Here is a 24,834-nt window from a genome sequence, read left to right on the forward strand (position 1 = left end):
ATTTAGCCGCGTCCCACTGCGACCAAAGGTTATACACAAGGACCATTTGAGAAAAACATCGATGATAGGGAATGATACGAAGTTGTGTTATCGTGATGAGACACATTGAGCAACACTTACATATGCTATCATTTTGTGATACGAGAGTTGTGATTAGAACACTATGGACGAGATGGATCATGCAAATACTTATGTCTGGTTCAGTGCACTGGTCGTGCAGGGTTAACACATGCATATAGGGTTGTTCATGTTCCCCATTATGCATTTGTAAAATGGCCTACCAAACTTATTTGACGTCATTGCCTTGACACATGGAATATATCCAAACCTTGGCTGGTTGGTTGGGTTGTTGTTTAACGATGACATGTGTCAACCAAGTCAGCGAGCCTGACCACCCGATCCCGTTAGTCGCCTCTTACGACAAGCATCGAAAAGTTGCCAAGGACCAATTCTAACCCGTATCTTCACGGGTCCCAAACCTTGTCAACTATATATGTTTGCCCTGCGATGCCCATTTCGTAGCATGTTTATGCATGGCGAAAGTTTGTTAGTTAGTAAACGTTTGCAAAGAATATTTAAAACTCATCACCATAAGTATGGTGACACATAGTTTAAATATGAATGTTTGGTCTCACGATGGCAACCATATTGAGAGTCGAACTCAGACCTGTCATTTATTTGCATGTGCTAGGCGTTTAAGGTAGGCAAGTAATCATCTGTACGCTCTTTCCTCATAAGGCACCAAATCAGTGGCAAGACCACCGCCGCTTTCACAGAGCGCCATAGACCACCAGACTCACACACTACTCGGGCCCCGCATCTTCTGAACCTCCCAATCGGTAGGTAAATGAGTGGAACCTCCCTACAGAAACTAAGTGAGGAATCCTTTGTGGGAAGCAGTAATTTGAGGTCTCAGACCATTACGTGACATTGTACTGTAACGACATCCCCGACTTCACAAATCTTCATGGATGGTAAAGACAGGAAGTACTGTTTTCTCAGTCCCAAACAAAGGTGTATCTTCATGCCAAGAGGTTAAATCGTGGATGTTGCGAGGCAAAGACTGCGATTTCAAAAACAAATGGACATACTTGGTCCTTACACCTGAGGGTCGGTGGGGTAGCGTAGTGGTTAACACTTCGCTCGTCACGCAGAACACCCGGGTTCGATTCCCCACATGGGTACAATGTGTGAAACCCATTTCTGGTGTCCCCCGCCTATATATTGCTGGAATATTGCTAAGGTGGCGTAAAACCAAGTCACTCACTTACATACACTGGTAGAACAACCTGTGGGTACATCCCAGGATACTTAATATATGTTATTAATTTCTGATTATTCCATTCACGAACCAACGTAACGTCGTTTGTCCACTCCACAATGCCGACCATACTCGATTCAGAAACTAGCACTGTAACTTTCCAGGGCCCCGATCCACAAAGTTTTCGTAACGTTACGACCTGTCCTATATAGTTTATTATAGGCTTACGAATGTCGCAGCGCTACGAACGCTCTGTGGATCGGGATCCTGTTCTTCAGTGGCCATCTGGATCACCAGATACGAACCCATCTGAATGTGTGGGACGATCTTGATCGGATTTGTTGCTGGATTTGAAACAAGCTTAACATCCTCAGACAGCTAATGCGGGGTCCATGTCTCGGGTGTGTTAGAGTGTCATTGGTTCTATATACATACTGACCATACACAATAATGAAGCGCTCCGTACTTGACCCTTGTAACTCAGTGACTTTGACCGTTTAATTTTTCAAAGAGCGACACTAACAGTTTTGTATATCTCTGTATGAGCAGCTCTCCCTAACAGGACTGTTGTTGAATTCAGCTCCGCGTCTCTTTTGTATAGGAGTATATGTGTCATCTACTAGATAAGTGGTGGCGATATACTGTGAGTACATAAACTGTGCTACATGTAGGTATGTCGATATGACATACTTCCTCCTTCGTTATAACGTTATGTTAGGGTGACATCACATGACACAGCATAACCGGTCTCGGGAACACTAAACGGCAATATAAAGTGTGACATCCTCGTGTGTGTGTGTGTGAGAGAGAGAGAGAGAGAGAGAGAGAGAGAGAGAGAGAGAGAGAGAGAGAGAGAGAGAGAGAGAGAGAGAGAGAGAGAGAGAGAGAGAGAGAGAGAGAGAGAGAGAGAGAGAGAGAGAGAGAGACCAAAGAGACCCAGGTTCGATCTTATATAGGGCCATAAGTCACACCAAAGACCCAGGTTCGATTCCCCACATAAAGTACAATGTGTGAAACCCATTTCTGGTGTCTCCCGCCGCTATGTTGCGGGAACATGGCTAAAAGCGGCGTAAAAATAAACTCACTCACTCTTGATCTAATAACGTCGGCAGTGGTGTACTACTGTATATTGGTAATACCCAGTATGCAACAATTAAAACGTCGAAACGTCGTACCACAAGATGACATGCTATAATGTGAATCCGTTTACTATTATTACATACGTTTCACTCACACACGCCCGTCACATATACATATCAACGACACAACATGACACGTTTTCTATGGATAACAACTTCTTTTTATTCTTTATACGACGTTTCAGAGCTAATTCTTGCTCCTTCATCAGGTGAATACATAGAGGATACTAAACGACCTTCCGTGTAATACCATTTTTATTAAACGAGTATCTGATACTAAATCATTCACGAGTTTAATAAAAATGGTATTTCACGGAAGCGAGTTTAGTATTCTGTTTATTACTCTCCAACATAAATTGATAGAAACTGTCTAGAGTGTGATGACTTGAGTCACCTTTCCTCGCGTCAAGTAAGGTCTAATGCCATTGTTTGTCAGACTGCCGTAAAAATATATTACACTATCTTACACGGGCGAGTAATTAAAGATATAATTGTGACGTCATAATCCAAATTCTAAATGACAAAACCAAATTCTAAATGCCTTTCAAGGTCTTCAAACGATCCATTACATGGACAAAAATGATGAACCAAATATATTTCAACTATATCTGAACACACAGTCGCTGTTATACATTGAAGGGAGGTTTCAAAGTAGCTTAAAAACGTCAAGATAAATGATTTTCATTCTTAAGAACTTCCCTCGGACAAAATTCATTTTGTAGCTTATGTATGTATGTATATATGTATGTATGTATGTGTGTGTGTGTGTGCGTGCGTGCGTGCGTGCGTGCGTGCGTGATATCTCACAATTTGTATCCCCTATCTAAATACAAGCGTAAAACCCTCTCCACATTCACAAAGGTTGTGGTAACAGAAGTGTCGATTGTACAATTTCAACTATTCACGTGTTTATGAACCACTAATCACAATAGCAGTTTGATTTATAACAATCAAAAGCTCATATAAAGATACTACTTACTACACTGATAGATCTAGTTTGGCTACGTTGATTGGGAAGAAGAAGAAAGAAGAAGAAAAGTATTTGATTAAAATACCACATGCTGTGGTACAAAATACATAGACATATTATTCATTCATTAAAAGCAGCACACGGCCAGTTGGCCTACGAGACACTAATTACTTGATTGTGCATATAAAATATCAAATTAGGGAGCGATTCCGTTCGGAAACGTATGGAATCCTAGAAGGGGACATTGTTGCGTTGTCGACAACGCGTCAATAAGACATTTTAATTAACAATTTTCTATTCACCCAAAGGGCGACAATGTGACAATACGACAAATAGCCAAAATGTTGCGTTGTCGCATTATCGCACTTAGGTAAATTTTGCCAGTTTTTGCTTGTTTTTTGTAAGGGCGACAATACGACAACGCGACAATGTCCCATCTAGGATTCCATAGAAACCACATGTATAACGTACAGGCGATATGTATATGACAAGAACACGTAGATACAAATGGCGGGCATTGTGGCCTGGAAGCATCACTAAGTGGATTCTGCATTCAACATTGCTGAATATTACTCTTCAGAATGTTTGTTCCAAAACACTCGTGTGTATAAATGTACGGGTTCTAATCCGATAAATATACTCATGCCAATAATGGTTCCCCCCCCCCCCCCCCTAAAAAAAATTGAAGAGGGTGACAACCATTATTGGCATGAGCATACGAGTGTATAAAACAATATTTTTTCTGAGTAAATTGTCGTAAAGCACCCACGTGTGACAAACACAGTGTGATATTTTGGCACAATCAAGCGAAGTAATTAATATAAACCGTGTATTCATATACGTAGAACTACAACAATGCTATAAAACATTTCACAATAGCATTGTTTTCTGATTATATTGTCGTTAAGCATCCACGTATGTAAGACACGGTGTGTCATTTTGGCACAATCAGGCTGTAGCAGTCCTTTGTGAATGAAACTATTTGTGTATCCATATCCGTAAACTACCACAACATTAAAAAGTGTTGTGTTTTACCATCTTGTCTTAAAGCGTCCATGTGTGAACAAACACAGTGTGTCATTTTGGCACAATCAAACTGTATCAGCACAAATGGATTTGTATTTATAGAATAGAGTACTGCCACAAAGATTCGGGTTAGAAGTGGTCTTCAGTTACCCGTGCTTGTCGTATAGGATCAGGTGGTCAGGCACGCTGACTTGGTTGACACATGTCATCGTATCCCAATTTCGTAGATCGATGCTCATGATGTTGATCACTGGATTGTGTGGTCCAGATTCGATTATTTACATACCGCCGCCATATAGCTGGAATATTGCGGAGTGCGGCGTTAAACAACAAACCAACCAAACTATCTGCCACAATAACGAACAATGGACCACAATCACAGGATATCATCATTCAGTCGCCCCATCCTCACCTCCAACACACACACCCGTAGTCAAACAATGGTTTGTATTTCCCAAGCGTAGTGACCATGATATAACCATACTAAATATCCTGTAGCATATATTCTATGAGTCCAGAATGAATGGCTATGAACAGGTTTACACTGTCACAAGTAATGACATTATTGAATTGGTGAGACTTGATCCGAATTGTTGCTCTCCTGTCTGTCAGGTTAACTGGTGGCAGGCAGGTTTCCTTCTTGTTCGCAAGAATTAACTGATGACAGACAGGTTTCCCTCCTATTCGCAAGGATGTGTCCTTCCCATTCACAAGGGAAAACTGATGACAAACAAGTTCCCTCCTATTCGCAAGGGTTAGCTGATGACAGACATGTTTCCCTCCTATCCGCAAGGGTTACCTGATGACAGACATGTTTCCCTCTCGTTAGCAAGGGTTAACCGATGTCAGACAGGATTCCCTCCTATCCGCAAGGGTTAGCTGATGACAGACATGTTTCCCTCCTATCCGCAAGGGTTAACCGATGTCAGACAGGTTTCCCTCCTATCCGCAAGGGTTAGCTGATGACAGACATGTTTCCCTCCTGTTAGCAAGGGTTAACCGATGTCAGACAGGTTTCCCTTCTATCCCCTTCTATCGTTAACTGACGACAGACAGGTTCCTTTCTCTTTGCAAGGGTTAACTGACGACAGACAGGTTCCTTCCTCTTTGCAAGAGTAAACAGAAGACAGTACGATTTCATTACTGCCTGCAAGGAGAAACTGAGAACAGATAACAGGAATTTATCTAGGATTTAAATGAGCCTTGGCTTTCCAATTCAGACAATATCGTAATGTGATATTCAAGCAGGCAATTATTATCATTTGACGCAGATCTGGAACCGAAATATCGGCCACTGATTTGATCTTGATTAATCCCTGGTCAGGTTTGTGTGGACGTGCAGGACATCCTGCAGCGGCACCTGCAGCTCCCTTTCAACGGCCTTGGCAGCGTTCCTGTTTGTCTCCTCCGAGTCTGAAGTGACGACCATGACGGCATCCACTGCTGTGGTATGTATCTCTCTAAGGCTGTGCTGACGCGAAAACGTCACTTTCCACAAGGAATCTGTAAAGATTTAAAAACATAATAGCCAATGTAAAAATGATCAAATGTTTTTACGTGGGGAGTGTATTTACACAGAATATATTGTATATTTAATGAGGGAAATCAGTATGTTGAAACCCATGAAGATCCGGGTTGGAATTGATCTTCAGTAAACCATGCTTGTCGTAAGAGGCGACTAACGGGATCAGGTGGTCAGACTCGCTGACTTTGTTGACACATGTCATCGTATCCAAATTGCGTAAGCCTATGCTCATGCTGTTGATCGCTGGATTGTATGGGCCAGACTCGATTATGTACAGACAGCCGCCATATTGCTGGAATATTGCTGAGTGCGGCGTTAAACAAGAAACAAACCAACCAGGATGTTGAAAGTAACAACTCCTTTAAACTATGAAGCGAAAATATATTTCAGATGTAGACTGAAATATAAAAAAACAAACAATAATAATATCAAAAACACCTCGGTTTAACCGAAACAGAAAGTAGTGCTATATCACAGCGACCCCGTCCGTGGGGAGTCCTGAATAGAATAGGTTTGTCTCATTGCGGATCGAACCCGGGACGCGCAAACTCTTTGAAAAAACAAACATAATTAAAACACAATTATCACTTACTCATGACATATATTAAAAATTGCGGATTGTGAAAAAACAAATAAACAGTATTATAAGCGTACAATCACGAATCAAAAGTGCAATATTTTGCACCTGGGTTTACTTCCCTCGAAACGAAGCACCCGGGAGACCGAACCCAGTCAGAGGGCGTGGGTGTGCACTCAAGTGTAACGAAGTCTTTCACTGGCTGGTTCATTTGCCGATACCCCCGAGGGCTCATTGTGTGTGTGTATAGAGATGATATGTTTGATTGGCATTTTAGAAGTATGGTGAGTAATAAGAAAGTAAGATTGTTTATGAATAACAACTTATTTTATTGTATATGATGCGACGGTATGGATTCTTATACGTTTCGGTATGGATTCTAAGAATCCATACCGAAACGACGCATTATATACAATAAAAGAAGTTGTTATCCATAAAGAATGTATAAAGAGATGTTAGGTTTTGTAAATACATGCTCTCTGCATTTACGTTCGATCCAATCAACAAATACTGAGATGTGAACTACTACGTGGCTGGAAACTGTCGCTCGTCCAAGTACAAAGCAGGACTTGAAACTGACAATCTGAGTTTGCACCGGTTTCCGTCCGATCCAGTCATCTTAGAAAAATGGATGCAGTTTGTTTGCAACCCACAGACATAATAACATGTCCTGTGTACAAGTATCACACCTGCCTGTCTGTGTAATTACATAATGTCACAGAGACAGAACTCAGAGGCACGAGCCATAAATCAATGTATTTTGTTTATGGTGTATAGCCCGATAGGTGTTAAGTTCAAATTGCATGTGGTCACTGATTGAAGTTGTGTATTGCATATTGTCATTAGCAGACACATAGGTGTCAATAAAACAGACATTGAGTTTTGTCTGTGACAGAGACTGCTTATCACAATCAACATATTTTTCTATGTTTCTATACACATGTATTAAAACATTTCAGTTTTCAAGCTGAGCAATTTTTAACATGAAATTAGTATTTCTAATGCTACACTTTCTTCCAAACTTGGTTTGCAAATCTGCAACCAAGTATGGGACCAGTGTATTTTTATTACTGCAGGCCAAGATGCTTGTAATCACAAGAAACATATTTTGTTCTCCAACTTCGACCACAGCGATACTCCTTGCACGCATCACTTGCTGTGTTTTAACGAGTCGCCTTCCCGGTTCAAGCCGCGCGAACCTAATCACTGCGCATGCGGTATGGGCGCAGCGCAGCTGTTGAAACCACTTTTCACCCAGGCGCTGGGGTGAAATTAGTGAATCGTTTGAACTCCGATTTCATCGCGTTATTTTTCAACTTTATAAGTGGAATTTGCATTTTTGATGTGTTTCTGTAAGTCCATATCGAAAGGTATCAGAATCTGCAAAGTTGTGTTTTGCGTTGCATGTGACCTTTAAACCACCAAGTTATCTCACCTCTCCCAAAACACTTACCGACAAGGGAAACTTTGCTGACATCCGGGGGCTCCTGCACTATTCCACGTCTAGCGACACTGGTTACTATTCCAATATAGATGGCGTTATCGGGAATGACCACTGTTACGACAAACACACCACAGGAACGCCGGTTGACGGCAGAAGCAATGGCGTCGCCTGCTTGATCAGGTCTTGCCGCGAGGTTGCCTAGATCAAATAGATTGTGACAGAGCGATGGTATGAGCCACAAAAAATGGACAAATCCAGTTAGTTTCTAGTGTTTGAAAACAAGCCAAAACTGTGATAGTTTGTAATGATTGAACACAGATCGTAACTTTATTACTTTTGGAAACTTTACACGTGTGACGTGTCATCTTAATCGAGAACCCAAAAAGATCCTATTTTGATAATCATCTCCTAAGGGCAATGCAATAACAGTTACTGAATTACATTCCTCACAATTCTGTGTCAGAAAAGAATCTTCACAAAAGAAAATATTTGCATATGATTTATTCAGATTTGAGTTCGTTGTGGTGGTTACTATTACGCCAATAGTCGCATACATATCTCTCTATTTGTGTGTGCTTGTGCGTTTGTGTATGCGTTTGTGTTTGCTTTCTTGGAAAGACGCTATTACGACATGTCTTCGTATTTTTGTCTAGCTTAACGTTACCGTATGCACGTTTAAATATTTCTGAATTGGGCTGTGCAATATTACTTTTACCTGTAAATAATTGATGTCTTCCATTTTTAATTAATTAACTCGGTATATTACAAACATTATTTGCCAACAAAGGCTGGAATTCTACTGACATTGTGATTCACGCTTTAATCAGGATATACATTGGTAAAATTTCTTCAGTGAGTTAGGTTACACCATTGTCAGAAGTAAGGACAACCCATGATTTGATTAATGAATGTCATGCCGCCAACATGCCGCCAATGATATATCCCAGATGTCTCCTTACCTTCAGCAGGCACCGGCACGGTCACATGGTAACACCCTTTCTTGGCAGCAAGAATTAACCCCCTCTGCAATGCCTCACTCACGCTGGTCTGGCTGTTGTCGCTGCTGTAGGTGTGGATGAGGGTCGTCCCTGGGACAGTGACGGTGTCCGCCACACATCTAACCCTCTTTAAATCCGCAACTGTTTCAGATAAGAACACGTGACATGCATGTGCATTTGTCAAAGTACAACCTTAACGGGGGCGGTGGGGTAGCCTAGTGGTTAAAGCGTTCGCTCGTCACACCGAAGACCCGGGTTCGATTCCCCACATAGGTATAATATCCCCCGCCGAGGATATTGCTGGAATATTGCTAAAAGCGGCGTAAAACCATACTCACAATTGAGACCGCCGCCATATACCTGAAATATTGTTGAGTGCGACGTTCGACAACACAAACAAGAAACAATATCTATGACTCCAGTTGCAAATATTCCTCTTAAACGTTATATCAGTGACTTCGACGCGACATGGGGCCCTTTTTCAGGACCTCCAATAATGCATCTGTGGCGTATGTCAGTACTCGTGACACCTGCGGGGCGGTGAGGGTAGTCTAGTAGTTGAAGCGTTCGCTCGTCACGCCGAAGGCCCGGGTTCGATTCCCCACATGGGTACAATGTGTGAAACCCATTTCTAGTGTCCCCCGCCGTGATATTGCTGAAATATTGCTAAAACAGCGTAAAACCATACCCTCACTCACACCAGTGTCACCTGGGATCTGGAGTATATTTTTTTGCAACAACTATTGCAACCATACTGACACACTCATCAGGCGTATTCGAATTTGAATAATATCAGGAAAAATGAAACTATTAAGTTGTTTAGGGGTGAGATACTCAAACCAAAAAACGGATTTAACCCTCATTCGTATGGTACCAATATGTACGGCCGCTGTTTTCGTTGACCCATTTATTTTAATTTTATCTTATATACACCCTGTTCTCGACAGCAGTTCTCAACTGTGTGTGTCAGTCTATACTTGGAGGAACTGAATGTTCGTTCAGGAGTTGTCTCACTGCAGTAGCGTGACTAAGAGGATCGGGTGGTCAGGTTCGCAGACTTGGTTAACACATGTCATCGGTTCCCAGTTGCGCAGATCGATGCTCATGCCGTTGATCACTGGATTGTCTGGTCCAGGCTCGATTATTTACATACTGCGCCATATAGCTGGAATATTGCTGAGTGCGGCGTAAAACTTAACTCACTCACTCACTGCAGTAGCTCACCTTGTCTGCGGCAGCAGTCCCAGTCGTGTCTATTACGGTCAACACTTGTAAGACCTGAATGGCCGTTCGGATCTGAAAGAAAGTTATCACTTTTGTTTAGTTATATGCGGATTGTCACATGTGGCATTAATATTGACAAGTAGGATGAAGTTCGATCAACATACATAAACTATGAGGCGGTTACAGAGGCGGCAAAAGGGTGGTCAGACTCAATGACTAGTTGCGTAGATCGATGCTCATGACGTCAATCACCGTATCGCCTGCTCTAGACTTGATTACTTACAGCCCGGCGTCATATAGATATAACTGAGTGTGGCGTTAAATCAAACATTCTGCACAACAAATGAAACCCTAATTTATGTCGGTGTGTGTGTGTGTGTGTTGTTGTTGTTGTTGGGGCTGGGTGGGGGGTGTCACTATATGGGGGGGGTGTCACAGGGCATCAAAAGTTTTATAGGGGAGTGTTGACTAAATTAACCATTGATTAGTTACCTTTACCTTTTGAATTTTTTTATGGGGTTCGTCTAACTATATGAATTAATAAATACCTGAATCAATAAATAGACGTAAATAAATAAATAAATGTACATTTATATTTAGTCACGTACTCGTAATATCTTCCGTCCTCCAGATCAAGAGCAGTGCCCCTGTGACGTCACACGCCTCTGCAATACCTCCGTTGATAATCTGGACAAGCGTGTCGGACACCATGATCCTAACCTCACATCTGGAGTCCCGTTTCCCTACCTCTACATCACAAAGGAAGGTGAAGTATTTTACTATATAACACGTTCACACAGGATAACATTTGGTACTACGAACGCTAGTAGGTGGTCACCATTTCGTTCAATCACTGATGTCACCGCCGATGCTGGGAAACCTCGCTAATCCAGACGGTAGTGACCCTTTGAAATTGTCCCGATGAAGACGTGTCTACATATCCGAATCATGGGTATATAGTAATACTGCAGCGTATGCGAATAGACGTTTCCTGCAGTAATCTATTGAGAGAGTGAGTGAGCTTTTAGCAATATTCCAGGAATATCACGGCTGGGCACACCAGAAATGGGCTTCACACATTGTGCCCATGTGGAAATTCGAACCCGGGTCTTCGGTGTGACGAGCGAACGCTTCAACCACTAAGCTACCTCACCTCCCCAGTAATCTATTGCAGTAGCAAGTTCCGGGTGATCGAGGTTATACTGTGCTCAAACGCACGCACGCACACACATGTATACCTGTATCAGTGGGTGGGTATGATTTGTGGCGCTTCTAGCAATACATACACAAGCCAATTTAAAAATAGGATGACTGTTGAAATGAATGTAAGTCAAACAATTAACTCTCATGTTGTTATAATATAACATCTTACCTTCATTTAAAAAGGCAGGTAAACCGAAATCCCTTTCCGACCGTAACCGGGTGTAAAAAAGGTATTAACATTAAGAGCGGGTTCCATCCTGGAAAAGTTATAAATTTAACTGTCAACTTGAGTTATTCCACGTGTCTATGATATCTGGCATAACAATAACATCAAGTAAAATCGTTTTCGTAAGAGGCGACTAACGGGATCGGATGGTCAGGCTCGCTGTCTTGAATTGGTTGACATGTCATCGTACGTATCCCCATTAGTGGTGTTCCGATTAATTTTAATAATCGAAGATTGGTCGCAGTGACCAAACGACCAAGCAATCGATCACATTTTCTCATAATCGAACATAAGCGATTTTGGAACTACTGTTTTAGTCTTTGAAATACTTGACAAAATGGAACATATCGTTGAAGTTGTCAGGGCCTGAAAACGTGTTTAATTCTTAGAAAAATCACTTCACTAACTGAAAAAACCATGACTGAATATTTCTTGAAGACTCCGGGAAGTTTATGTTCATGATATATTAGTCATCACTTTAAAGTAGCAAGTTGCATCATGTTATACATATCTGCAATAACAACCTGGATAGGAAAATCTGAAAAATGACGCTAACCAATTTTTTGTCGATGATTGTTCGTTGGTAATGAAACAATCATCAATTGTGAGATTTCAACCAATTCCCAACACTAATCCCCATGGCGTAGATTGATACTCGTGATGTCAATCAATCATGCTCATGCTGTTGACCACTGGATTGTCTGGTCCAGACTCGATTATTTACAGACCGCCGTCATATAGCTGGAGTATTGCTGAGTGCGGCGTAAAACAACAAACAAATATTTACCGCTGCTGAGGTATACAGGTAATACCATTACTCAAGTGCCTATGATATCTGCTAAAACCATAAAATGGAGTAAAATCGCATAGCCCCGGTTCTTGTCGTCATAAGTATGTTCTAGTTATATGTACAAATCTAATATCATTACAGTTGATAGTAAGAATGGTCTCTGTAACAATCAAGTGTTCTATTTGTATACTGGGGGGAAACATCGCGATCATATCTGACTCGGAATGATTTCACACATTGAAGGGAATTGAAACCGGGTGATTAGCTAACGCATTATCCACCTGGCTATCTGGTAGGTGTTTGAATTTGGAAGAACATTCTAAATCTGCACACAGAGATAAAATCATATATGTGCTTACACTGCGATAACTTCGCTGACTTTATTATCCCGGGTCTGTGTGCACTACAACCAAGCTTCCAGCGAGGCGCTAGAAGGCTATAGTCACGTAATCATTCATTTCATCTTACTGGGTACCCATTCACTGCTGGGTGAACAGAGGCAAAGTCATGTAACTTATGTAATACATCCTTTGTTATATGTGCTACCGTATGGGGCAGGACTGAAGCCCTACAAAATCTCAGGATTCAAGCGGACAAAGATGGCCACCCATCCAAGACACTCCGCGCTCAACGTTGCTTAACTACAACTCACGTGTGACCTGTGCTCTTTGCCAAACACCACAACACAAAACCACTGAGTGCCTGTCATTCCACGTGGTTTATGGATACTGTAATGCCATCTGTCACTCTATCCCACACCTACTGCTCATGCCACGACCTCACCTGTTCTAGGATGAGCCAATTGCCTTGTCTTGAGCTTGTGGGACAGGCGATGAGCGAGAAACAGCTGCAATGAGCGACAAAAGTACTTGTGAAGATATTCTTCATTCAAAACACATTTCACAAACTTTTGAAAGTTTTAACCAAAGTATAATATCTCACCTTAAAACATTCCAAAAGACGGCGACATCCCAGTGGTGAATATTTTTATATGTGTGCGTGAGTTTGGTTTTAAGCTGCTTTTAGCAATATTCCAGCAATATCACGGCGGGGGACACCAGAAATGGGCTTCACACATTGTACACATGTGGGGAATGGAACCCGGGTCTTCGGTCTGACGAGCGAACGCTTTAACCACTAGGCTACCCCACCGCCCCTAAACATTTGTATGACATAATGTGATCCCTGGAAAGTAAAGTAAGTGAGTGAGTTTAGTTTTACGCCGCTCTGAGCAAAATTCCAGCGATATCACGGTGGGGGACACCGGAAATGGGCTTCACACATTGTACCCATGTGGGGAATCGAACCCGGGTCTTCGGCCTGACGAGCGAACGCTTTAACCACTTGGCTACCCCACCGCCCCTAAACATTTGTATGACATAATGTGATCCCTGGAAAGTAAAGTAAGTGAGTGAGTTTAGATTTACGCCGCTCTGACGCAAAATTCCAGCGATATCACGGCGGGGACACCGGAAATGGGCTTCACACATTGTACCCATGTGGGGAATCGAACCCGAACGCTTTAACCCTTTGGCTACCCCCTCGCTGAAAGTTGAAAGTATAGATTGTGTGTTTACTCTAATTTTACATTTGAACAACGCAGCTTCTAATAGCACTACTCTCACCTTGTATATAAAGTAATATCTCCCAGTTGGGGATTGCTTTGAGAGCCAAGGATATTGTTCAGGCAGAATTGTACGATATACAATTTGGATATTGGGGCCAAAGTAAACCTTTTTAAACCACAACAAAACATTTTCAAAAGCAAACAAGAACACTGATCGATTAACATATCTTTTACGAAATGCATATTTTCCAGCATGTTCCGGAAAGAAATATCAGCCAGATTATGACAGGACAGCACACAAATAAGAGGGCGTGGTTCCACTGTGTTCAGAAACGCGATTTAAATAAAGTACCTGTTTCACTTCCAGCCTTGACTCACGGGAGATAACTATGAAAATCTCTTTCAGTGGCCCTGCTCTCTCGTCTTGGGTGAATAGATCAATAGCGTGATACATGAGCTGTGCAACGTTCTTGGTAGGATACCGGAGGGCCCCTGTACCGAACGCTGGCAGTGCAATTGTCTCAAACCCATCCTTGCTTGCCTGGATGAGGCATCGGAACACCAGAGACACCAGCCACTGTGGAGGAACATCTCCGTATTGACAAAGATAATTAAAGAACCAATAAACTTTGTTTTTTGTTACTCTTTTAACCATTACATATGAAAGATTTGTGGTTAGTCTTATGCGGAACACCAAATTTATTCTTTAAAAACTTGTGGTTAATTAATACCGAGCGATTAAATGTGGCCAAAAAGTCGCCTGCTTCTCTCTCGCCCGCCAACGAAACCACAGACAGGTTACGTAACTCTGTCGCCAGAGCACTGCAGTGACGTCATATGAGGAACGATTTTCAGTTAGTTGTATAGAAAGTGTGTAGCACGCTCATCATTTTGATGATTTCTTGAAAACCTAAATTGAGTTTATTGGAGTCTAAAATATGTTTATCCTGAACCAAACTTCTTTAAAATGAAGTTAGTATTTAATAGTCGAAAACTGTAACTTTAAGTTGTCAAAATGTGTAAAATTCGCAAATGAACGTTTGTGCTCTAGTATCTGTACTCATTGATCAGTGAAGACGTTCATGCATATTGTAAGATTTATTACACATGGAAAGGAGGACACGGGGTAGTATTTTTCCTGTCAGTCCCAAGAGAGGTTACACTCTTTGGTGAACGTTGATTGGCTGTTCCAGAAAATAAAACAGCCATTCAACACGTAGGGATAGGGGATTCCCCACATCGCGGTTGTAGAGAATTTTTTTTTTCATTTTAGCGTTATTTAGATTGAAAACTAATATGGGAATAACAACAATAACCAACTCGCCATGGCTCGGGAATTACGAAATTAACATACTGTAAATCGACAAAGTTTTGCGGGCAGGAAAGTTTTGCTAGTATTGCGAATGACCTCCGGACGCAAAACTTTCCAGGCGTAATGACGTCTCTCATTTTGTTAAGCAATTATTCCCGGTCCTTGTAAATTATGTGAACAAACAATGTCAAGAAGTCCAAATGTTCGCCTACCGGTAATTACTTCACAGCAATAACTAACATATTGCGTCTACTCACGTCTCAAAATGAAGTGTAGTTGACAGTAAATGGATACGCATACATATTTTTTTCGCCAAAAGTCGTAGCTGGACGATCATATTTCAACAAACTGCTTTCACAATGGAAATAGCGACATCGCGCGAAACCTCATCGGTGACAGGTTAAATTGTTCCATGCATACAAACTATCCGTCAAAACTGCCGCATAACCTGAGATTTATGATTATAAATATTTTACTTTTATAGAGCACAACCTGCAATGAAAATGACACAATACTAGAATATATTTCTCTTCATAAAACAATAGTTTCAGATACTATCTTTTTAAGATCACTGCATCACAATTCATCTCGGTATATTATCGGGTACTTTTTTAACTAAATCACCGGTAGGGTAACGTGCACTGCACAGCTGATTGCTACGTCCAGCGTTGTAAACGAGACAATTACACACGGTAATCGTAATCCCTGCATATAAGACAATGCCTAGTAAAATCAAATGAGAACTGAATAGGTAAATAATCTTTTCTAGCGATGTTTAATTGCAAATTTGACGTCTTTGATCTTTTCTTGTATGTTCGTTCGCGCGAAGCGATACGATGTATTGTCAACAATTCGACTTGTTTTTACAAGAGGACTCGCAAAACAAACACGACGGAGAACTGGCTGGGTTGTTGATCACGCAAAACATTACTGACGGGGAACTTTGTCGATTTACAGTAACTCGGGGAAGATAAACTGTCATTCCCCGTCCCTTGTTAGTTATTGTCCGAGTATATAATGATGCAAATGTTTTACCTCTAATTCGGCAGATGGCAACCTGATTGTACAGGTAAATAAAGTTAACGTTAAAACCCCAGTAGCACAAGCTCCTGCCCAATTGGCAGAAATAACCAATCAATTGTTGTTTGACAATGCTGAGGGACCGTTCATAATTTATTTGTTTGGAGAAGAATGCACAATATGAATGACACCATCCCATAATTTCTAAGCATCATTTAAAAATAGTTCTATGTACAAAATTGATGACCCCCTACCTCCCCAAAACAAAATGGGTTACTCCCCCTTAAAATCATCCTCACCACCCCCCACCCCACCACACACGCACGCACGTAACGCACGCGCGCACAACACACAGCCAGAGAACGCATCAATTGGTTGAGAAAAAGACGTGTTGAAGCCGGTACGTCGTACTTCAGCTCACCTCGTAACACTTGGAAAGAGCCAGTCTATCCTTTATTCCGGTGTGATGCGGAAGTGCTCCATGGTAGATCTTTTCACAGGTTGTGAGGCGTCCGCTGTGGCTCACGGCTAGGTCACCGTAGGTCATGCCGTGGGGGTAAATATCAGTCAGAACCTGTTGTATCTCATCTCCAGCCACCCGGAGCAAGCTGTGGGACACACCGTGGCCTTGACTCAACTTCAGCTCCTTGTTTGTGGTGTTCACTATCACATTCGCCTGGTCAAACAATAAGCATTGTGTTCATTCCTAAACATTCTTAGAAGTCGATTTATACCATAGCTATGTGTTTATTAACAACTATCAAACTGTGATTGTGATCATAGCAGGTGTTCGCTAAAAGGAGTGAGTTTAGTTTTACGTCGCCATACATTGAACCCGGGTCTTCAGCGTGACGAGCGAATGCCTTAACCACTAGTCTAAAAGGAAGAGTTTCCTGTCAACCGTTAGAATGATAAAGCCACAATAACTCGGTGCACCTAGTGGCTGCAAGAGCTGTATACTCCCCAGGGAGTTGAGATTGATAATACGATGTGCCGTTGAGACTGACATCCAGTGACCGAGGGAAAACTACCAACAACAATAACCGGTGGCACCCCTCACACACACCTGTAAAGGCAAGTTAATTGTCCACCTGAATTTAAAAAAGAGAACGAGTTTAACGTTTAGTAGGGGCTACCCCCTTTTCAGCTGGAAATCCCATTAGTAGTTGCCGTTTGTAAATAAAACATAAAAAACACCCAGTTAAAATGGAACACCTTTGCGCCCTTCCTTAAACCAGATTCAGTTAAATACGAATCCAGGACAATGCTTGAGAAAAGGAACTTGATCAAAGATCAGGACACACTAAAACTTTTAACAATAGCAATTTGAGAAGGGTGGATTATCAAAGATCAGGACACACTAAAATTTGAGAAAGGTGGATTTTGTCCATTTTTTTGTTAAGAAGAGGTGGATTTTGTCCGGGGTGGCAATTTTGGGGTGGATTTTGTCCGGGTGGATTTTGTCCGGTCACCGTTAAATACATTCAATTAATGCTAATATACTTTTCGTCTTTGTTCCACGACACCTACAGAAACAGTAATGCAATCACTGATATATGTCAAAACACAGTCATTCCTTTCCAAGTACTTCTTCACCTAAGCACTCCTTCGTGGATTGTAGATTCGCTCATATTTTGGCAGTATGCCAGCATATAATATTTGATATGCTCGGGCGACAGTGTACTTGTTAATGAGTGAGTTTAGTTTTACGCCGCACTCAGCAATATTCCAGCTATATGGCGGCGGTCTGTAAATAATCGAGTCTGGACCAGACAATCCAGTGATCAACAGCATGAGCATCGATCTGCGCAATTGGGAACCGATGACGTGTCAACCAAGTCAGCGAGCCTGACCATCCGATCCTGTTAGTCGCCTCTTACGACAAGCATAGTCGCCTTATGTAGCAAGCATGGGTTGCTGAAGACCTATTCTACCCCGGATCTTTACAGGTCGTACTTGTCAATGATGAAAGGGGTATTTGTGAAGGAAATGTGTAGGTATGAGGCTGAAAAATACTTACATTCTGATTTTCTATCCTATCCAAGACCACGGTAACTTTGACTTTTTGTTTTCCTGAAAATGTACAAAACACAAGATACATTGTTTCTATTATACCTGGGTAAGAAAAGACGTTTCAACGCTCACATACAACATGTATCATTAAATCAATCATGGCAATCATTAAAATTATATGACCTATCCCCCTGAACCTAATCCAAGGTCAACTGTGTCAGTAGGGTGCATGTTGCATGTGAATAGTATTTCTCTGATTTTGAGTAATATATTCATATACATTCGCTACAATGTATTTTGCCAATGGAATCTGTCGTGTTAGTCTCTGGCCCTGACATTTCGTATGTACTATTTTCAGATCAGTTTCATCATATTTTACCGCCCCTTTTGGCCGAGAACAGATAACAATTTACCTGTATGCTTGGAAAATGGTATTTATCATGGCGAGTACTTCTCCTCATTTATTCTGAGAGTAATATTTCAACCAATATTGTCAAAATGTAACATATCCTATAGACACATTTAAATCTGTAAATATTTTCAATACTGTTGCTTCGATTAAAAGATGCTTCTGTATTTATACTAAAATATCTAATTATACCCTCAAGTAAAACTCCGCACATTTAAATGAATATACATTATATGTAATTATAAACACAACATCCTACTTCAGTGTTATGATCTGAGGTGAAGGATTATTTTAATAATATAGCATGTATAATGCGCTGTACAGTATGCACAGTACCACACACCACCACCCATTATAAACGCAACATTCTGCTTCAGTGTTCTCACCTGTGGTGGACGATGCCATGGGTTGTGTCTGTGCCCTCCTCCTGCCTCTCACTGAACCAATCGTCTGCTTGTACCCAATAATGCAGTTATGGTTTGTGCTGGCATTTCTAGTAGCTTCAGCGAACTTCCCAATGTTGACTGAGGTTTCAAAAGTAAACTTGTTGCTCTTCACTCTTTCAACAGTATTACGCAGTGTGACCACGGCCCTTCCAACTGCTGTCGCAGCACCTCGGACCTCGTAGCCTTGTGGAGTGTCACTGATGCTCACACCTTCCTTCTCTCCAATCGACCGTATCTCATCCTCTTTAAACTGGCATAAATAATCCAGACAGTCATCATTAACGGGCACAAAGTCCTTAATTGGAGCAGGGTCAACAGCTTGGTGTTCTTCTCTTGGAGTGTTGCAAAGACGCGAGTGGAGAGATGTCTGTTCTGGAGCTGATGTGCCTCCTGGTTCATTATCCCCATGAAGTGATGCAGATGCCCCTTGTTCTTCTTGGTTTTTGTTTCTTTTGTCCAACAGTTCGATTGACTTAGTAATAGTTTTTTTCAAACAATCGATAGTGTCTGCCATGCCAACAAACGTCATACTTCCGCTAGTCTTATCAATGACGGCAAGAACATCCTCGGCACCGGGCAACTCCGGCAAAACGGTCTGTTCCCCGTCCGCAATATCAACCACTAGGGACATCTGCTCCAGTAGGTCGCTGCTTATGTTCTGTCTTATCTCAATGACCGAGCCCTCGATTAATTCCAGAGCTTCCTCATGTCTGTTTTCTCCTTTGGACTCAATGTCGACCTGGCGTTGTTGGAAATTGAAAGTTGCCCCGAACCCTTTCCTTTCCAGTTTACTGCATAGAGTGTGCCTTGCTGATTCTCGATCTCGGAGGAATTTCTGCTGTATTGGTGAAAGAGGTATTTCATGACTGCTTTGCACCGTGTCGTTTTTGTTGCCCACGTTCCTGTCAGGCGGAATATCAGACGATGTTGCCTGTTGTACCGAGTCTGTGCAAACCGAGGTGTTTATCGACGTCCTTTTAAGGGTTAACTGTTGCTCTGGAATAATATTTGAGGCGTTCACAGTCTTTGAATGTAATAAACAAATGGATCATATTAGTTCGAGATGTATGCATGTGTCGTGTTATCAGTTTAGAAGCCCTGAAGATGCGGGTTAGAATTGGTCTTCAGCAACCCATGCTTGTCGTAAGAGGCGACTAACGGCATCGGGTGGTCAGGCTCGCTGACTTGGTTGACACATGTCATCGTATCCGACTTGCGTAGAGGCTCATGCTTTTGATCACTGGATTGTCTTGTCCAGACTCAATTATATACATACCGCCGACATACTGCTGGAATATTGTTAAGTACGGCGTTAAACAAGAAACATAAAACATTTAGCACAGGTCTATTGAACGGTGGACTGATCTCCCTCTTGTCGACACATTCACAGACTATACTGCTGACGCTGCACTACGCCCGGAATACAGTAATGAAATAAGAAAAGTGTATTGTGTGGTAAACTGGCTTAATGAACAGACAGAACTTACGATCCTCCTCCTCTTCATCAAGAATGATAAAGTCATCCTCTGACGTGATGGAACTAAACCGGTCATCATTAGTAAGCTCGGTCAATTCCTCCTCCGATGCCAGTTTCATCAGAGAACTGAGCTGAGCTAGTGGATCCCTCCGTAAACTCAGGTAGCTTGCCACGGAGCCACTAATGTTGTCAGCCATTGTGACCGTAGCACCTGCTGGTTTGCAAATACAGATAACTTTGCTTAGCAACAGAAAATTCGTAAGGCCACAGCTTCAATAATATTTCTCGAAAAGGAGAGGAACAATTATTTTTTGGGGGACAAGCTTGATTAAATCACTTAATCCTTAGATTCGTCTATTTCTGAGTGCAACTGGATTACAAAGTCAATCAAAATCCGTGAAAACATTTTCGCCAGTAAATCAAATGTACGCTAACTCAGACTCTCAAAAGTAAGCTTGAATATTTGGAATTTCAGAATTGGACCAAGTTCAGTTCTTTCTAAACATTTGATTCTTCAACTCGATACAGTTTTTCCCACAGTACAAACTTAAAAACATTTGTCACAAAATATTGTGACCGTAGATGCCAAGCGGGTTCATAGTAAATGTTTATGCCATGTGTGTGTGTGTGTGTGTGTGTGTGTGTGTGCTGATTTACTATATTTAACTGTGAATATGATTCCAAAAATATATGTGTACAAAGCCTGTGTCAAGAGGGTGGCTTCAGCTGTGTCCTTTTGCCGAACAGTACTTCTGTAACTCCAACATTAGGTGTCTACTTTTCACAGCTTTTGAGATACAATCGAGTAATTTCTTTCCACGAAGATTTCGAAAAGCGTCACACGACTCATTAATATTACATCATTTAAGCGTTTTGAAATTCTATGGTAGACATATAGAGGACATTTTGAAATTAGACACATCAGTGGCCGAAATGATGTCCGATGCAGTTCCCATCTTGCCCTGCCTTTTCGTGTATTTCTGAGTTACTAGTAATTTCGGACACGTGGTATTATTCCAATTTTATATCACCGGGTTATAATTTGGCAGTATAACCAGAGACAGATACGATAGGTTATGCACGGCGATATAGCGAGAGATACCAGCTACATAAACCGAACAATACATAACAGTATAGGGGTGACACCACAACAAATTCCGAAGCGATAACTCGTACATACGAGGCAATGCGTGGCGTTATAGTGAGGGACTTGATATAACGTATATACATAGACTGGATTGTCCATGGCACTACAGAGACCCCAAACTAACACGAGTTACGTATGGCTTTATAGCGAGAAATACCAAAGGGGCTCGAATCTCGATACTTTTTAAAAATAAAAATGTAGACTTTTGCAATCGAATATTGATTTTATATGTTAGGATTAACATATATTCCAAATTTGAACGAAATCAGCGAAGAAATGAATTTTTCGAGTGTAGCGGTAGAATTCATTTCCTCACCTGTTTCACACAATTCCACACTCGTTTCGTATAAATCGTATGGCACACCTGCTCGTGTAATAATCTCTATTAATATCCCGTTCACACACCAGGCATGAGTGCCAGTATACAAGGAATGCGACTGTGTGCATTTGCTCGAGTCTTCGATGCGGTATAGCGAGTGATACTCTAGATCTGTACATTCACTTGAGTATGCCCGGTGGTATAGCGAGTGATACTCTGTACCTTCACTTGAGTATTCCCGGCGGTATAGCGAGTGATACCTTCACTCGAGTATGCCCGGCGGTATAGCAAGTGATACTCTTTATCTTCACTTGTGTATGCCCGGCGGTATAGCGGGTGATACTCTGTATATTCAGTTGAGTATGCCCGGCGGTATAGCGAGTTATACTCTGTGCCTTTATTTGAGCATGCCCGGCGGTATAGCGAGTGGAAATTAGTTACTTCACTTGAGTATTCCCGGCGGTATAGCGAGTGATATTCTGTATACCTTCACTTGAGTATGCCCGGCGGTATAGCGAGTGATACTCTGTACCTCCATTTGAGTACACCCGGCGGTATAGCGAGTGATATTCTGTATATTCAACTGAGTATTCCTGGCGGTATAGCGAGTGATACTCTGTACCTTCATTTGAGTACACCCGGCGGTATAGCGAGTGATATTCTGTATATTCAACTGAGTATTCCTGGCGGTATAGCGAGTGATACTCTGTACCTTCATTTGAGTACACCCGGCGGTATAGCGAGTGATATTCTGTATATTCAACTGAGTATTCCTGGCGGTATAGCGAGTGATACTCTGTACCTTCATTTGAGTACACCCGGCGGTATAGCGAGTGATATTCTGTATATTCAACTGAGTATTCCTGGCGGTATAGCGAGTTATACTCTGTATATTCAACTGAGTATGCCTGGCGGTATAGCGGGTGATACTCTGTATATTCAGTTGAGTATGCCCGGCGGTATAGCGAGTTATACTCTCTGCCTTTATTAGAGTATTCCTGGCGGTATAGCGAGTGAAAATTGGTCACTTCACTTGAGTATTCCCGGCGGTATAGCGAGTGATATTCTGTATACCTTCACTTGAGTATGCCCGGCGGTATAGCGAGTGATACTCTGTACCTCCATTTGAGTACACCCGGCGGTATAGCGAGTGATATTCTGTATATTCAACTGAGTATTCCTGGCGGTATAGCGAGTGATACTCTGTACCTTCATTTGAGTACACCCGGCGGTATAGCGAGTGATATTCTGTATATTCAACTGAGTATTCCTGGCGGTATAGCGAGTGATACTCTGTACCTTCATTTGAGTACACCCGGCGGTATAGCGAGTGATATTCTGTATATTCAACTGAGTATTCCTGGCGGTATAGCGAGTGATACTCTGTACCTTCATACACCCGGCTCGAGTGTATATTCAACTGAGTATGCCTGGCGGTATAGCGAGTTATACTCTGTATATTCAACTGAGTATGCCGGGCGGTATAGCGAGTTATACTCTGTATATTCAACTGAGTATGCCTGGCGGTATAGCGAGTGATATTCTGTATATTCAACTGAGTATGCCTGGCGGTATAGCGAGTTATACTCTCAACCGTCGCTTCAGTATACGAACTGCATTGTAGCGAGAGACACCCTGCACTTTCGCCTTGGGATTCCCTTTCTGATTTATCGCCAGATTAGCTTCGTCAATGGGTGAGTGTATAGACAAGCAGCTTTCCAGGAAAACGTGATTTCGGGGGAGCTCGTGTGTTTACGTCTACGAAACTGACTTTGTAGGTCAGCGCAATCTGCACTGTGCTGTCAAAGCTGCGTGTATGGAGGAGGTAAATATTGCTGTCAACAATAACAGTGCATGTCGTTACAGATCAAATGCCAAACTTTAACACTCAGAAGTGTACATTTCATTTGACAGGTGAGCGAAAGCGGTGGAGTCGCCCAAACATATTGGTGTTAAGAAATATTTCCAATGTTCCATGGAGGCGGTGGGGTAGACTAGTGGTAATGGTCAAAGCGTTGGCTCGTCACGCCGAAGACCCGGGTTCGATTCCCCACATGGGCACAATGTGTGAAGCCCATTTCTGGTGTCCCCCGCCGTGATATTGGTGGAATATTGCTAAAAGCGGCGTATAACCATACTCACTCACTCCAATGTTCCATGAAGTTGTAGGGTTGTCAGCAACATATGATACACATCAAAAGACCAAAGATGTCTCACGATATTTACATTCTCACAACTTAAAATAGATGTAAAATCGTCCGGGAGCCGAGACATCCGGATTATCGGAGTCCGGACTAACGGGGCTACACTGTAAATACAATACAAATATAGTAGCTTTGGCAACAGGAAATAGGCATTCTATCATGACTTAAGTAAATACTGGATTGTGATAGGTTAATTAAAAAGTCATTCAGAGGTATATAATGACGTTATATACCTCTGATTTTCCAACACAGTATGTTTATCTCCTAATAATAGAAACTCAGTGACTCACCTTGTGACCTGACAGTGGATGCGGTTCAGACTAGCGTCAACCCCAATTCACTCACTCATCACGAGATGAGCCCTTTCACCGAATCTTAACATCAACTGGTGAAGTTAACTGGAATTGTTGAGCGTGAAATGTGTGGCCCAGGCAGCAGGTAGCGCCCTCGCTTTCAGCAAATCGAAAGTTCGTTTTTGGAAAACCCACCAATGACTCACAGAATATTATGTCAGCTTTTGATAGATCTGTGAGTGTG

General features: G+C 41.9%; 1 protein-coding gene across 3 annotated transcripts; it reads right to left on the reverse strand.

Moving 5' to 3' along the window:
• Positions 1-10,218: 10,218 nt before the first annotated feature.
• Positions 10,219-24,828, reverse strand: LOC124274738. Of its 3 annotated transcripts, none has more exons than XM_046710124.1 (9): positions 24,588-24,828; positions 20,638-20,841; positions 19,091-20,146; positions 18,303-18,355; positions 16,704-16,958; positions 14,303-14,527; positions 13,167-13,230; positions 11,537-11,624; positions 10,219-10,236 (listed from the first exon to the last, which is right to left on the reverse strand). In XM_046710124.1, the coding sequence occupies exons 2-8, from the start codon at positions 20,822-20,824 to the stop codon at positions 11,539-11,541; spliced, it is 1,926 nt and encodes a 641-aa protein (XP_046566080.1). In that variant the 5' UTR covers positions 20,825-20,841; positions 24,588-24,828; the 3' UTR covers positions 10,219-10,236; positions 11,537-11,538. The 3 variants fall into 3 exon arrangements, with proteins under 3 accessions (XP_046566080.1, XP_046566069.1, XP_046566076.1); XM_046710113.1 differs by having other exon boundaries at positions 20,638-20,838; positions 24,588-24,827; XM_046710120.1 differs by lacking the exon at positions 10,219-10,236 and adding an exon at positions 10,797-10,913 and having other exon boundaries at positions 20,638-20,838; positions 24,588-24,827.
• Between the last annotated feature and the right edge of the window lie 6 nt (positions 24,829-24,834).

This window comes from Haliotis rubra, unplaced genomic scaffold (genome assembly GCF_003918875.1).
Source record: "Haliotis rubra isolate DU_JTF1 unplaced genomic scaffold, ASM391887v1 Scf1041, whole genome shotgun sequence".
Lineage (NCBI taxonomy): Eukaryota > Metazoa > Mollusca > Gastropoda > Lepetellida > Haliotidae > Haliotis > Haliotis rubra.

Excerpts from the sequence above, each read along its gene's own strand:
- LOC124274738 (XM_046710124.1), bottom strand. The coding sequence starts at position 20,824 with ATGGCTGACAACATTAGTGGCTCCGTGGCAAGCTACCTGAGTTTACGG. Across the intron at positions 20,147-20,637 it reads TGATGAAGAGGAGGAGGATC|AGCAACAGTTAACCCTTAAA; the intron begins GTAAGTTCTGTC and ends ATATTATTCCAG. Across the intron at positions 14,528-16,703 it reads CTCTTTCCAAGTGTTACGAG|TGGCTGGTGTCTCTGGTGTT; the intron begins GTGAGCTGAAGT and ends GTTCCTCCACAG.